Source organism: Gigantopelta aegis, chromosome 8, assembly GCF_016097555.1.
Source record: "Gigantopelta aegis isolate Gae_Host chromosome 8, Gae_host_genome, whole genome shotgun sequence".
Classification (NCBI taxonomy): domain Eukaryota; kingdom Metazoa; phylum Mollusca; class Gastropoda; order Neomphalida; family Peltospiridae; genus Gigantopelta; species Gigantopelta aegis.
In genome coordinates, this window is record NC_054706.1 from 6,826,850 (window position 1) to 6,842,412 (window position 15,563).

A 15,563-nucleotide genomic window follows, 5' to 3' on the forward strand; every position below is an offset into this window, starting at 1 on the left:
TTGAACTATCCGATGGGTCGAACACTTTCTCGAGCACCGACGGGGTTCGAGCCAACGGGATTCAACTGTAAGTTGAAATGAAAAAGTCTGAAAATAATCATCTCCAGTACTAAGAAAGAAATGATTGATTAACATTGCACTTATTACATTTTAATTATGCCTATATGGCATCAGATATATAGTTAACGACTCCACAGATAATGAGAGGAGAAACCCGCTGCCACCATTTTATGGGCCAGTCTTTTGATTAGCAGCAAGGGATCTTTTATATGCACCAACCCACAGATAGGACAGTACATACCACAGCCTTTGCTACACCAGTTGTACAGCACTGACTGGAATGAAAAACAGCCACATGGGCCCACTAATGGGGATCGATTCTGGACAGACCACACATCAAGCAGGTGCTTTATGACTGGACTACATCTAGTGCTAAGCAGTCTTCACATTTCTGATCTTGACAGTCCACAAACTGTTCATAAATGTAACGACACAAACTGTCAAGCTGGTCCTCAGTCGTTTTAAAGTAATGATAGTTAAACGTCGACAGCCATGTCATGTTCTGGGGTCTGTGTGTATAAAACTGTACACTTCCAGACTCGCAGACTTCATCAAAGTATGTTTCCTCATAACCAATGTCATGATGACATCCAACAGCTGTTGAGACTGATTAACCTTCTAACTATTGGATTAATTTGTTTAAAAACCACGTTGAATGGCTACAAGTCTATAACTTTTACTCACATATTTTTACATAACTTTTTTAATAAATACATAAAATAATGTTCATATGTGAAAAGTTAAGTACTATTTTCGTTGGTTTTTCTCATTTTTATGACATTTTAGATCAATTAATTTGGTTAAAAATTGTGCAAAAATTTTACAAAGTTACTATGCTGACAACAATTTATTTTGGGAATGAACTTAGATTCATATCCCAATATTTTGTGAATTTCGTTGTTGGTAAAATAATCAAATGAAAAACTAAACCACCATTGTCTTGATTAATCTACTCCCCATTGTTCTATTATTATTTCCGGTCAGTGCCATATCCAAAACGGTAGGAAATATGAACTGGGGAATGCACTGTTGTCGACTCACCTTCTGTAACTGAACTACCAGCATAAATCATTTTTAACCATAACTGGCAACACATGTGGTTATTAAAGCACATCGTAAGAATTTTTACTACATCAGGAAAAGAATGTTCTAACTATCTCTTGTAGAAATAACAAAGCCCACCTAGTAATCTGCTCAACTCTAGATATTAAATTATTTGGGGTTTTTTACAATTCTGATGGCTAGCACCAAGCTGTGAACATAACAGCTTTTACTATGGATGTCAATCAAAGCAAGTCACTCCTTGTTCTATAGTACTGACCAATCACATTTTAGTTAACACACCTGTCAATCACAGCCATTTAAAATTGTTTCCTCCCTTCGTTCACCACCAGCCAATTGGATTTGGCTAGAGACATGTATTTTAAATCACAGTTTTTATAGCACAATAAAACTGGTGCTATAAAATTGGCTTGTCAATCACAGCCACCCCGGCATAGCTCCGCCCAGTCATCATACTGGATGAGAGTAAGGTCCATGTGTTTGTTTTGGGGTCGTAGACTTCAACAGAACCCAGATTAGACGAACCATCGTCACCGCCAACCACATACAACTTACCACCATGTGACACAATACCTGCAAATAGAAGGGGAAAAAAATAATAATTTAAAAACAGAATACACAGAATAACAACTTTGAGGTTTTGTTTATTTGATTCTATCAGGAAGAGTATATCAGTGTGTGAATGTGTTGTATGAAAGTATATATTAAAAAACAAAAACATTCACAGCCATTATTATTTCTCTCTATTCACTAAGGTCTAATATTCAGTGTTGTCCAATTACTAACTCCAGTAACACTAGGTTATTTAAAATTGTCATTAGTTTTAAAAAACAATCATTCTTGTAGACCAACTGTTCCTGCTTTCCCTGGACTAGGGCAGTTATTTGTAACAGTGTATCTGTCATTCTAATATAACTGGCATATAAGCCTTTTTTTCCATAGGTTAATTTTCATGATAAATCGGACAATAGATGTACAATGTCATGGACAACCAGGATTTACCACAATGACAAAATTCTGAGAACTCGTCCGATATGCTGTCACGTAGCCTCATGCGTGGTGTTTTCGTTAGTATATGAATTCCGCATCTTACATTATATTTAAACGTCAATATAAACAATTTTCAAAAATATTACTAACTTCAGATAAAAATGATGTTATTATTTTATTATTATTTCATGTGTCTTATCGCCTACTATTCTAGTCTTTGTTCCCAAAATGGCACAAGCAGGTTCATCAGAAATAATTGTATAACAATCGGAAGAACACTATTTTTGTTTAGAACATACTTTTTGGGATAATAAAATTGATAAAGAAGACAAGATGGAAATGACTATAGATTTTTTAAATGCAACTTCCCATCAACATCGTTTTGTCAAAAATTAATCCAGGCTAATTCCTCAAAAGTAATTCAACATGAGGTCGAAATACTGCTTCCCAAATCATATACATACATTTTGCAACAAAACTTCACGGCAAACATAAATATACTCTGTCAAAAAAGAAACGCATAGGTGATAGGGAAAGAAGAAAAGTGTTTGATTTGACAAAATATAGTTTTTTTGTACAATGTTACTGAATGACCATATTTGTTAATGTTCCTAGAATGGGACAGCATGCCCAAATGCACCATAAAACAAATTTAACACATGTTGTGGCACGTTGTGCGACAATTGCAAGCAATTGGTGTGAAATGGTTAGATTTTTGCAAATGCACGTGAAACTCGGGGAAAAGATTGGGGTAATGATGGGTATTTAAAGCTGCAATGCTCGCAATGATGCCTCATTTACATTTCGACGTAGATGAGTTACAAGATGCCAAGACTAAGCCTGCCGAATCGAAACATTGCAATAGGCCGCCTCCAGTCGCACACAAAATGAACGTCCATCAGAGCACCATTTCACATCTATGGGACAGGTACCAGCAGTTTCAATCAGCTGAAGACCGGCCCAGAAGTGGAAGACCTCGCATAACAAATGCAGCACAAGATCGCTACATGTACATCTGGGTTCTGTACTTGCGACACCGAATTGCCACAGCAACGAACACTGCTGGACGTATACCTGGTTTGAGAAGGGTGTCTGCACAAACCATTCAGAACCGACTTCGAGAAGCTAGTTTATGGGCTAGGAGACTGTATGTTGGCCCCGTCCTGCGACGTCAACGTCGACATTTACGTGTTTGCTGGTGCACGAATGAACAGGGGTGGAACTTGGGAAACTGGCGGCAAGTGACGTGATGGACGACAATGTGTTTACAGACGCCGCAATGAAAGTTTTTTTTGCCAACAACTGCATCGCCCAAGTTGACAGATTCGGTGGAAGGAGTGTCAGGATGTGGGAAGCCATCTCATACACCGGCAGAAGTGAACTTGTGTTTGTACAAGACAACCTGACAGCTGTACCCTACTGGCCTGAAATTCTTTGCCGTTACATGCTTCCCATTTTGGACCAACAGAGAGAACTCTTTCAGCAGGACAATGCCAGGCCGCATACAGCACGTGTAACAATGGATTTCCTACAGAATGTGCTGCCATGGCCATCAAGATCGCCAGATCTCAACCCCACTGAACATCTATGGGACTATCTGGAAAGACACGTACGCCAGCGTGACCCAGAGCCTCAGACGCTTCCGCAACTGTCACACGCACTGCAGGAAGAATGGGCTAGGATTCCACGTGCCCGGATTCAGAGACTCATTCAGTCTATGCCAAGGAGATGTCGCACAGTGATTGCTGCTGTTGGTGGCCACACACGGTACTGATTTTAACGCCCTTGTGTGACGCTGTTTGGTGACGAAAACGCCTCCACTGCCGCCAGTCCATAGCAAGACATTGTCACATACTCATGTCAAATTTGACTGTGATATGATCATAAATAACTAAATTATGCCACTTTGTATTAAAGAGAGAATTCCATGAATATTTTGCCTATGCGTTTCTTTTTTGACAGAGTATATTTGTTTTAGTGTATCCTCTTTTACAATAAATCATGTTCAAAATACATACAGAATACAATGGTGATAAATTTGCCATTTGCTTTGCTCCTAAGTCAGTAATGTCATGTCAAGAGAAAGAAAATAATATTACGTCATACTTCTACTTACTACAAGCTTTTTCACGGAGAATAGATAATTTGTGGGATTTCTTTAATATCTATATTTTATAACAAATCCTTACAGTTAACAACAAAACATGGCAATATTATCAGCAAAATAAAATTTTTTTAAAAGATATACCAGTGAAAACGTTTTACCTGCATTTCTCCGACACAAGTGCATTTCTGCGACTTGTCTCCACGTGTTCATTTCAGCGTGGTACACCTCGACACTCTTCCTCACTAGCGGTCCGTCGTGGCCTCCAACCGCATACAGCATATCGTCCACCACACCAACACCTGACAGGAAACATCGCGATCATTAGTAACACAACAATTCTACAGAAATAAATGTCTCACCTATAACAATTTGATTTCCTGTAAGCCTATATACATATAAAAATTACTATGAATCACATTGAGTGCCTTATATTTAAAATACATGTGTATTTTGTTAAGTCTTGATGTCTAATCTACAAATGTAGTTTTATTTATTAAAAACAAAAGACACCAACAACCTATGTGTGAGATATTTTGAACTGTTTTGATAATAAATAGGTGTTGCGTCCTGGTGACAGCCAGTCAACGTAAACATGTGGAGCTTGGCCCCGTCAATCTTATACCAAAAATGAAATACTGCAGTTTCACCATTTTTTATCATCGTCTATGTATGTTTATGATTTTCTTTAAATAAATAGATGTATAAGTGTAAAAGATTAATTAAAAATTATTAATTTGTATCTCAGTTATATTCTATAGCGCTGAATTGTAATATTCTACAGTGTAGACCGTGTGATAACTCAAATATCTCACCCGCACCACTCTGTCTACAGGACATGTTTCTGTGTTTTAATATTCTACAGTATAGACCATGTGATAACTCAAATATCTCACCCGCACCACTCCATCTACAGGACATGTTTCTCTGTGTTTTAATATTCTACTGTGTAGACCATGTGATAACTCAAATATCTCACCCGCACCACTCAGTCTTCAGGACATGTTACTGTGTGTTTTAATATTCTACAGTGTAAACTGTGTTATAACTCAAATATCTCACCCGCACCACTCCGTCTACAGGACATGTTACTGTGTGTTTTAATATTCTGCAGTGTAGACTGTGTGATAACTCAAATATCTCACCCGCACCACTCCGTCTACAGGACATGTTTCTCTGTGTTTTAATATTCTACAGTGTAGTGTGTGTGATAACTCAAATATCTCACCCGCATCACTCAGTCTACAGGACATGTTACTGTGTGTTTTAATATTCTATAGTGTAGACCATGTGATAACTCAAATATCTTACGCACACCAATCCATCTACTAGATATGTTTCTGTGTTTTAATATTCTAATGTGTAAACCATGTGATAACTCAAATATCTCACCCACACCGCTCCATCTACAGGACATGTTACTGTGTGTTTTAATATTCTACAGTGTAGACCGTGTGATAACTCAAATATCTCACCCGCACCGCTCCGCCTACAGGACATGTCAGCTACAGGAGTCCACATGTCTCGTAACGTGTTGTAACATTCCACAGAACTTAGACACTGTCTTGAAGCTCCATCATACCCACCAACAGCAAATAAATAACCTGTCAAGAAAATAAACAAATACCCTGTTAATAAATTAAACAAATACCCTGTTAATAAATTAAACAAATATCCTGTTAGGAAGAAAAATGTAAAGGTAAGTGACAGTGACTATGTGCTGTAATCTGATTGGTTAATTAAATTCTTTTCCTGGCATGAAATAGACAATTTGACACTCACAAAGCTAATTCTGTCATTAGATGTCACTACAAAGTGGTTCAAATCAATTGCTCAAGGCTCTACGATTAGACTGTAACTGGGTACTTCTTTTGTAAAATATCAGACATTTAGTTTCTTTCATGGAAAAACATTTCAGTTTACAATGGACATAACCATATGGGTTTTTTAAATTTGTGACTGTTATTGTTTATTAGATGCCCACAAATATTTAAGTTTTGACCTCAGGCTAACATCTTTGGTAAAAAATTACCTTTGAGGGCATCAAATACAAGATAACACCCGCTTATCAAAAAACTCCACATGCTTATGTCCTATATAAACACAAGATAACACCCGCTTATCAAAAAACTCCACATGCTTATGTCCTATATAAACACAAGATAACACCCGCTTATCAAAAAACTCCACATGCTTATGTCCTACATAAACACAAGATAACACCCGCTTATCAAAAAACTCCACATGCTTATGTCCTACATAAACACAAGATAACACCCGCTTATCAAAAAACTCCACATGCTTATGTCCTACATAAACACAAGATAACACCCGCTTATCAAAAACTTCACATGCTTATGTCCTATATAAACACAAGATAACACCCGCTTATCAAAAACTCCACATGCTTATGTCCTATATAAACACAAGATAACACCCGCTTATCAAAAAACTCCACATGCTTATGTCCTACATAAACACAAGATAACACCCGTTTATCAAAAAACTCCACATGTTTATGTCCTACATAAACACAAGATAACACCCGCTTATCAAAAACTCCACATGCTTATGTCCTACATAAACACAAGATAACACCCGCTTATCAAAAAACTCCACATGCTTATGTCCTACATAAACACAAGATAACACCCGTTTATCAAAAAACTCCACATGCTTATGTCCTACATAAACACAAGATAACACCCGCTTATCAAAAACTCCACATGCTTATGTCCTATATAAACACAAGATAACACCCGCTTATAAAAAACTCCACATGCTTATGTCCTTATGTCCTATATAAACACAAGATAACACCCGCTTATCAGAAACCTCCACATGCTTATGTCCTATATAAACACAAGATAACACCTGCTTATCAAAAAACTTCACATGCTTATGTCCTATATAAACACAAGATAACACCCGCTTATCAGAAAACTTCACATGCTTATGTCCTATATAAACACAAGATAACACCCGCTTATCAGAAAATTTCACATGCTTATGTCCTATATAAACACAAGATAACACCCGCTTATCAGAAACCTCCACATGCTTATGTCCTATATAAACACAAGATAACACCCGCTTATCAGAAACCTCCACATGCTTATGTCCTATATAAACACAAGATAACACCCGCTTATCAGAAAACTTCACATGCTTATGTCCTATATAACCTTAGTGGTAGCCCAGGGTGTTTTGGCTACTAAATGTTTCCTCAGGTTACCAAATGTCTAAACCTGGTAGTCCATTGGGCTACTATACATATTTATTTGTTTTACACGTCCAGTTACTCCACAATCAACATGTATAAATATATATTTGACCGTATATTTCTCATAATTTAAAAAAAACACCTAAAACATGTTTAAATAAAAATAAATGATTTTAACATTTTCTCTCATTTTTTTAATGTATTAAAATTAAGCGGCTACCAATTTTTATTGGGGGCTACCAGATTTTATAAAATGGTAGCCCGGTTGGCTACCACTGAAAAACGTTAAGGTCAAGGCCTGATACTGTGTTATCAGAGCAAAAACAAATATATGTAACTGGAACAGAATAGAACCACATTATGAAAATAACCAAAAAATATAACCCATCTGAAATGGAAGTGAATTCCAACTTCCACATAGATATAACCATCATTGTTTGACCTGTGAGTGACACATTAAAACACTGGACATACCTCCCACAATTCCCACATAGTATTACGTAGATATAACCATCATTGTTTGACCTGTGAGTGACACATTAAAACACTGGACATACCTCCCACAATTCCCACATAGTATTACGTAGATATAACCATCATTGTTTGACTTGTGAGTGACACATTAAAACACTGGACGTACCTCCCACAATTCCCACATAGTATTATGTAGATATAACCATCATTGTTTGACTCGTGAGTGACACATTAAAACACTGGACATACCTCCCACAATTCCCACATAGTATTATGTAGATATAACCATCATTGTTTGACCTGTGAGTGACACATTAAAACACTGGACGTACCTCCCACAATTCCCACATAGTATTATGTAGATATAACCATCATTGTTTGACTCGTGAGTGACACATTTAAACACTGGACGTACCTTCCACAATTGCCACATAGTATTACATAGATATAACCATCATTGTTTGACTCGTGAGTGACACATTTAAACACTGGACGTACCTTCCACAATTGCCACATAGTATTATGTAGATATAACCATCATTGTTTGACTTGTGAATAATACATTAAAACACTGGATGTACCTCCCACAATTCCCACATAGTATTACATAGATATAACCATCATTGTTTGACTTGTGAATAATACATTAAAACACTGGACGTACCTCCCACAATTCCCACATAGTATTACGTAGATATAACCATCATTGTTTGACTTGTGAGTGACACATTAAAACACTGGACATACCTCCCACAATTCCCACATAGTATTATGTAGATATAACCATCATTGTTTGACTTGTGAGTGACACATTTAAAACACTGGACGTACTTCCCACAATTCCCACATAGTATTACCGTATTTGACCGGAAATAAGCCCATGTCTTTGAATAAGCCCCCCTCCGTTTTGATAGCATTTAAGAAATTAGGCCCTCATTCGTAAATAAGCCCACCCCCAACTTCGTCACCTTATAAATAACACGAAATTGCAAGTTTGCTCAAAGTTCATTTAAAAGGTCATACCTCCTGCAGATAATTAAACACAAATGTAACACAATATTTTACCACCAGTGAGATTTAGCAGTCTAACAATAACAGTGTGTAACATTGTTTTCAGTTTCATGCCTGCAGTATTTCTTTGAAGTATCCAAGCCCAAGTATCAACTAAAAACCAATGTCTATTTTTACCACCACACTGGGTCCGCAGTTAATGCTAATTAAGCAAATACCATATTCTGATTGGCTAAGAACAATGACCTTAGATTGACAATTTTTTGTAGTGTGAGCTGGCTGCCTGTGTCAGAAACGTGTATACCCTATTGAGTTTGTTGTTAATTGATGTTGTTTTAAGTAAAAAAACCACAATTTAATTAATAAACAATTATTATTTATTAATAACAAATGGAACACTAATTAATAGATATGCTACTGAATGTTTTTTTGTTTTCTTCCTAGTTCATTTAATTATTATTATTTATTTTAATTATTATAATTTTTTCCCCCAACAAAACTGGTTCCTTGTCTGGGAATAAGCCCACCCCATGCTAAGCTCACAATGAATTGTCTTGGCCCCCTGGGCTTATTTTCGGTCAAATACGGGGTACGTAGATATAACCATCATTGTTTGACTTGTGAGTGACACATTAAAACACTGGACATACCTCCCACAATTCCCACATAGTATTATGTAGATATAACCATCATTGTTTGACTCGTGAGTGACACATTAAAACACTGGACGTACCTCCCACAATTCCCACATAGTATTATGTAGATATAACCATCATTGTTTGACTTGTGAGTGACACATTAAAACACTGGACGTACCTCCCACAATTCCCACATAGTATTACGTAGATATAACCATCATTGTTTGACTTGTGAGTGACACATTAAAACACTGGACGTACCTCCCACAATTCCCACGCCAACACTGCTGCGTCGAGTGCTCATGGGGGACATCATCCGCCACTCTCCCATCCGAATGTCAAAATACTCGGCACTGTCTAAACCTGGCGACAAACACAAAACAATCAGTCTTACAACACCTCAACCTGTCATACATTGTTTAAGAGAAAACAAAGATGAATATACGTGTAACAACAGCTGAGAACAGCTTTAAACTCACGCTATTTGGTGTTTAACGTGAAACTCTCTATTTGATTACTCTTAGCACTGTTTTATTTATATCTTGATCAAGGTTTTTTTAAAACTGCTAGTTAAAATAGAATATTTTATGTTATTTCCAAAACAATTTGCCATTTCTTTTTGTCGGCCAACCTGTAATTAACAAACATTTTTTTAACTGAAGTCTGGTAAATTTTAACAAACCAGGGAACATTTTGTTTTTAAAATTGTGATTAGCGATATTTCTAGTCAATTGAAACTTGATTAGCAAGTACTGTTTAATGGTTTAAAATTGTGTAGTGATCTATAAAACTGGTGTAGTGAATCTTTATGCCATGAGCACTTAATATAGGTTTAACCACAATATCAGACACAAAAATATAAAAAAAACCTGTGTCAGTATATTTTGTACTTGTTGATCCGTTGAATCTGCCGACTGCGTAAATGCAGCCGAATCTCCACATTATCAGAGTACAAACTGACCTGTATTAAGCAACCACTACAGTGATTGTTTGACATAGGTGTGACTGCAATATCAGATCTAAGAACAATACATGAAACCCGTGTCAGTGTATGTTGTACCTGTTGATCCGTCAAATCCGCCAACTGCGTAAATGCATCCGTTGAGTACGGCGACGCCGAGCGTGCTGCGTCTCGCCTCCATGCTGGGGCAGGTAGTCCACGCGTCCTTCTGTGGGTCGTACACCTCGACCGTCCGCACCCGCAGAGAGCCGTTAAACCCACCCACGGCGTACACCAGACTGCTGTGTACTGCCACACCTATAACACAACACTTATAGTGATGTTTTAATTAACACACCAGACCGCTGTGTACTGCCACACCTATAACACAACACTTATAGTGATGTTTTAATTAACACACCAGACCGCTGTGTACTGCCACATCTGTAACACAACACTTATAGTGGTTTTAATTAACACACCAGACACCTCTGTACTGCCACACCTGTAACACAACACTTATAGTGATGATTTAATTAACACACCAGACACCTCTGTACTGCCACACCTGTAACACACAAAACTTATAGTGATGTTTTAATTAACACACCAGACACCTCTGTACTGCCACACCTGTAACACACAAAACTTATAGTGATGTTTTAATTAACACACCAGACCACTGTGTACTGCCACACCTGTAACACAACACTTATAGTGATGTTTTAATTAACACACCAGACACCTCTGTACTGCCACACCTGTAACACACAAAACTTATAGTGATGTTTTAATTAACACACCATACCGCTATGTACTGCCACACCTGTAACACAACATTTATAGTGATGTTTTAATTAACACACCAGACACCTCTGTACTGCCACACCTGTAACACACAAAACTTATAGTGATGTTTTAATTAACACACCATACCGCTGTGTACTGCCACACCTGTAACACAACACTTATAGTGATGTTTTAATTAACACACCAGACACCTCTGTACTGCCACACCTGTAACACAACACTTATAGTGATTTATTTAACGACGCACTCAACACATTTTATTTACGGTTATATGGCGTAAGACATATGGTTAAGGACCACACAGATTTTGAGAGGAAACCCGCTGTCGCCACTACATGGGCTACTCTTCCGATTAGCAGCAAGGGATCTTTTATTTGCGCTTCCCACAGGCAGGATAGCACAAACCATGGCCTTTGTTGAACCAGTTATGGATCACTGGTCGGTGCAAGTGGTTTACACCTACCCATTGAGCCTTGTGGAGCACTCACTCAGGGTTTGGAGTCGGTATCCGGATTAAAAATCCCATGCCTCGACTGGGATCCGAACCCAGTACCTACCAGCCTGTAGACCGATGGCCTGCCACGACGCCACCGAGGCCGGTCTGTTTTAATTAACACACCAGACCGCTGTGTACTGCCACATCTGTAACACAACACTTATAGTGGTTTTAATTAACACACCAGACACCTCTGTACTGCCACACCTGTAACACAACACTTATAGTGATGTTTTAATTAACACACCAGACACCTCTGTACTGCCACACCTGTAACACAACACTTATAGTGATGTTTTAATTAACACACCAGACACCTCTGCACTGCCACACCTGTAACACACAAAACTTATAGTGATGTTTTAATTAACACACCAGACCGCTGTGTACTGCCACACCTGTAACACAACACTTATAGTGGTTTTAATTAACACACCAGACCGCTGTGTACTGCCACATCTGTAACACAACACTTATAGTGATGTTTTAATTAACACACCATACCGCTGTGTACTGCCACATCTGTAACACAACACTTATAGTGGTTTTAATTAACACACCAGACACCTCTGTACTGCCACATCTGTAACACAACACTTATAGTGGTTTTAATTAACACACCAGACACCTCTATACTGCCACACCTGTAACACACAAAACATATAGTGATGTTTTAATTAACACACCAGACCACTGTGTACTGCCACACCTGTAACACACAACACTTTATAGTGATGTTTTAATTAACACACCAGACCACTGTGTACTGCCACACCTGTAACACACAACAATATTGTCTTGTTTTAATTAACACATATTGCTGTGATGTGTGATGTTTTAAATTAACACACATAAAAAATTGTGTTTTAATTATACAATACAACACTACAGGCATTGCAATTTACTTACCTTTGTCATGCATAAAACAAAAGCGCCCCAATACAAAACATAGCGGTATCAAAGGTATCTCCCATGAATAATAAACAGAGTACCAGGTGATTTCTAGTTTAATGTTTAGTCCACGGCTGAAGTATCATTTAGTTCAAATAACATTTTAATGTTTAGTCCACGGCTGAAGTATCATCTAGTTCAAATAACATTTTAATGTTTAGTCCACGGCTGAAGTATCACCTAGTTCAAATAACATTTTAATGTTTAGTCCACGGCTGAAGTATCATCTAGTTCAAATAACATTTTAATGTTTAGTCCACGGCTTAAGTATCATCTAGTTCAAATAACATTTTAATGTTTAGTCCACGGCTGAAGTATCATCTAGTTCAAATAACATTTTAATGTTTAGTCTAAGGCTGAAGTATCATCTAGTTCAAATAACATTTTAATGTTTAGTCCATGGCTGAAGTATCATCTAGTTCAAATAACATTTTAATGTTTAGTCCACGGCTGAAGTATCATCTAGTTCAAATAACATTTTAATGTTTAGTCCACGGCTGAAGTATCATCTAGTTCAAATAACATTTTAATGTTTAGTCCATGGCTGAAGTATCATCTAGTTCAAATAACATTTTAATGTTTAGTCTATGGCTGAAGTATCATCTAGTTCAAATAACATTTTAATGTTTAGTCCATGGCTGAAGTATCATCTAGTTCAAATAACATTTTAATGTTTAATCCACGGCTGAAGTATCATCTAGTTAAATAACATTTTAATGTTTAATCCACGGCTGAAGTATCATCTAGTTCAAATAACATTTTAATGTTTAGTCCATGGCTGAAGTATCATCTAGTTCAAATAACATTTTAATGTTTAGTCCATGGCTGAAGTATCATCTAGTTCAAATAACATTTTAATGTTTAGTCCACGGCTGAAGTATCATCTAGTTAAATAACATTTTAATGTTTAATCCACGGCTGAAGTATCATCTAGTTCAAATAACATTTTAATGTTTAGTCCACGGCTGAAGTATCATCTAGTTCAAATAACATTTTAATGTTTAGTCCACGGCTGAAGTACCATCTAGTTCAAATAACATTTTAATGTTTAGTCCACGGCTGAAGTATCATCGAGTTCAAATAACATTTGAATGTTTATTCCATGGGGGAAGTATAAGGATAACAAGAGTAGTAACTACCATAGCGACAGTGGTGGGCTGAATTTTGGCTAACTGAAAGCACACTGAGATGACAATGAAATTACAGTTAAATAGAAACATTATTATGAATAGATATATGCATAAATGAACACAAATATGGATATGTACAGACATCTATACAGACAAGAATAACACTTTAATCCCTGTGTACTACTTGGGGTAAGTAAAAGGAAAACAGAGTAATAATTACCACATCGACATCGGCGTGTTGGCATTTCTGCCAGCTGAAACCAGCGTTCTTCCTGGAAGTCGTAACACTCCACACTGCGGATGGCCTTAGGGGCTTGGCCTCCGATTACTAGCAGCACCTGTACAACAACAACAACAACCGTAATTATCTTTAAGTGGAAAACGAAAACAGTAATTATTTAAGAAGAGCTATTTCAGAATTGATTACACGGAGAAGGTGGCAGACACCATCATTATATTCTTGTTCATACATAGAGAATAACTAGTTAATGACAGAGAATATTGGCTTTATTTTGTGACGGTAAGAATGGGAAATTCTGCGATGCTTGCCAATTAGAATTATCCATTCGGCCGAACATGATACAGGCAATATCCAATGTCATTAACTAGTTATTATTTGTATTCTGCAGTCTATAACAAATAAGGGGAAAAGCTATTATTCCTGTTATTTCAACTACATTGTACGATGACCTAGAGGTAAAACGAACGATTATGTAATGTAGCTATGCGTGTGATGTCAAAAGTAATATCCTGCTACTATACATATATGACATGGCTTTATCCGTCACCTTAATCTGTCAATAGAAACTGGTTGCAGTATAAATTACACTATTGGGGTTGTTTACGCAAAAGACAAAAGTGATAATCTGCTAGTATATGTTTATGACTTTGCTTTAATCGGTCATCATAACTGACCGATAGAAACGGCGGTTGCAGGATAAAATAGTTTATTAGTGCCACGTATCTGGTTTGGGGATCGGACAACAAGGGAAAGCCTATATTAAGGCCTCGCCCTACATTTTACAAATGAATGAATGAATGAATGAATGAATGTTTAACAACACCTCAGCACAAAAACAGAGATCAGCTTTTGCACATAAACCAAGATGCCAAATGTATTACATTAATATTTATAACTTGCCAACAGAAATAAACAAACAGAAAGGAAATGAAGAATATAAGGGAGAGAACTTGTACGATATTTAGAAAGAGGCAAAAATTATAGTTTTATAATGGTGAGTGTGCTTCAGTTGTTTTACCACTATGCCTATTTGTTTTCGATATAATTGTATCTTGTGGATGGTGGGTTATCAATATTCTGGAACAGACCTATCATGCACAGGCTAACCTTCTGACATCTCTACATGATGTGTACAGGAAAACCAACATATTTCACCATAGTCTGTGTGTTAGATAAGCCAGAGGGGGTTTGTGGTCATTGAATAAAATATTTTACCTAAATGAAAAAACTTAGATAACAAAAATTAGAATAAAAGTAAAATTATATAAGTATAGTAGCACATTTCGGCAGTCCCACCTAAATTTGGTATACTCAAGTGTCCACTGTATTTTCAAATACAGCTGAACTTACAAGTCAATGGGGTTGTGTGGTTAAGTTGTTAGTGTTCAAACCTTGGGTAAGTTGATGGGCTTGTATGGTTGTGGTTGTGTTGT

The 15,563-nt window shown here is 37.0% G+C and overlaps 1 protein-coding gene across 1 annotated transcript in view; it reads right to left on the reverse strand.

The window, feature by feature from the left end:
- Positions 1-292: 292 nt before the first annotated feature.
- The window catches only part of LOC121380122 (kelch-like protein 2), a 37,484-nt gene continuing 22,213 nt past the window's right edge, over positions 293-15,563 (reverse strand). Inside the window, exons 7-12 of the mRNA XM_041508894.1 lie at positions 14,110-14,227; positions 10,623-10,820; positions 9,824-9,925; positions 5,692-5,820; positions 4,378-4,518; positions 293-1,695 (exon numbers count right to left, since the gene is read on the reverse strand). Of these exons, the coding sequence (XP_041364828.1) occupies positions 1,520-1,695; positions 4,378-4,518; positions 5,692-5,820; positions 9,824-9,925; positions 10,623-10,820; positions 14,110-14,227 (864 nt within the window). The 3' untranslated portion in view covers positions 293-1,519. The remainder of the gene's footprint in view (positions 1,696-4,377; positions 4,519-5,691; positions 5,821-9,823; positions 9,926-10,622; positions 10,821-14,109; positions 14,228-15,563) is intronic.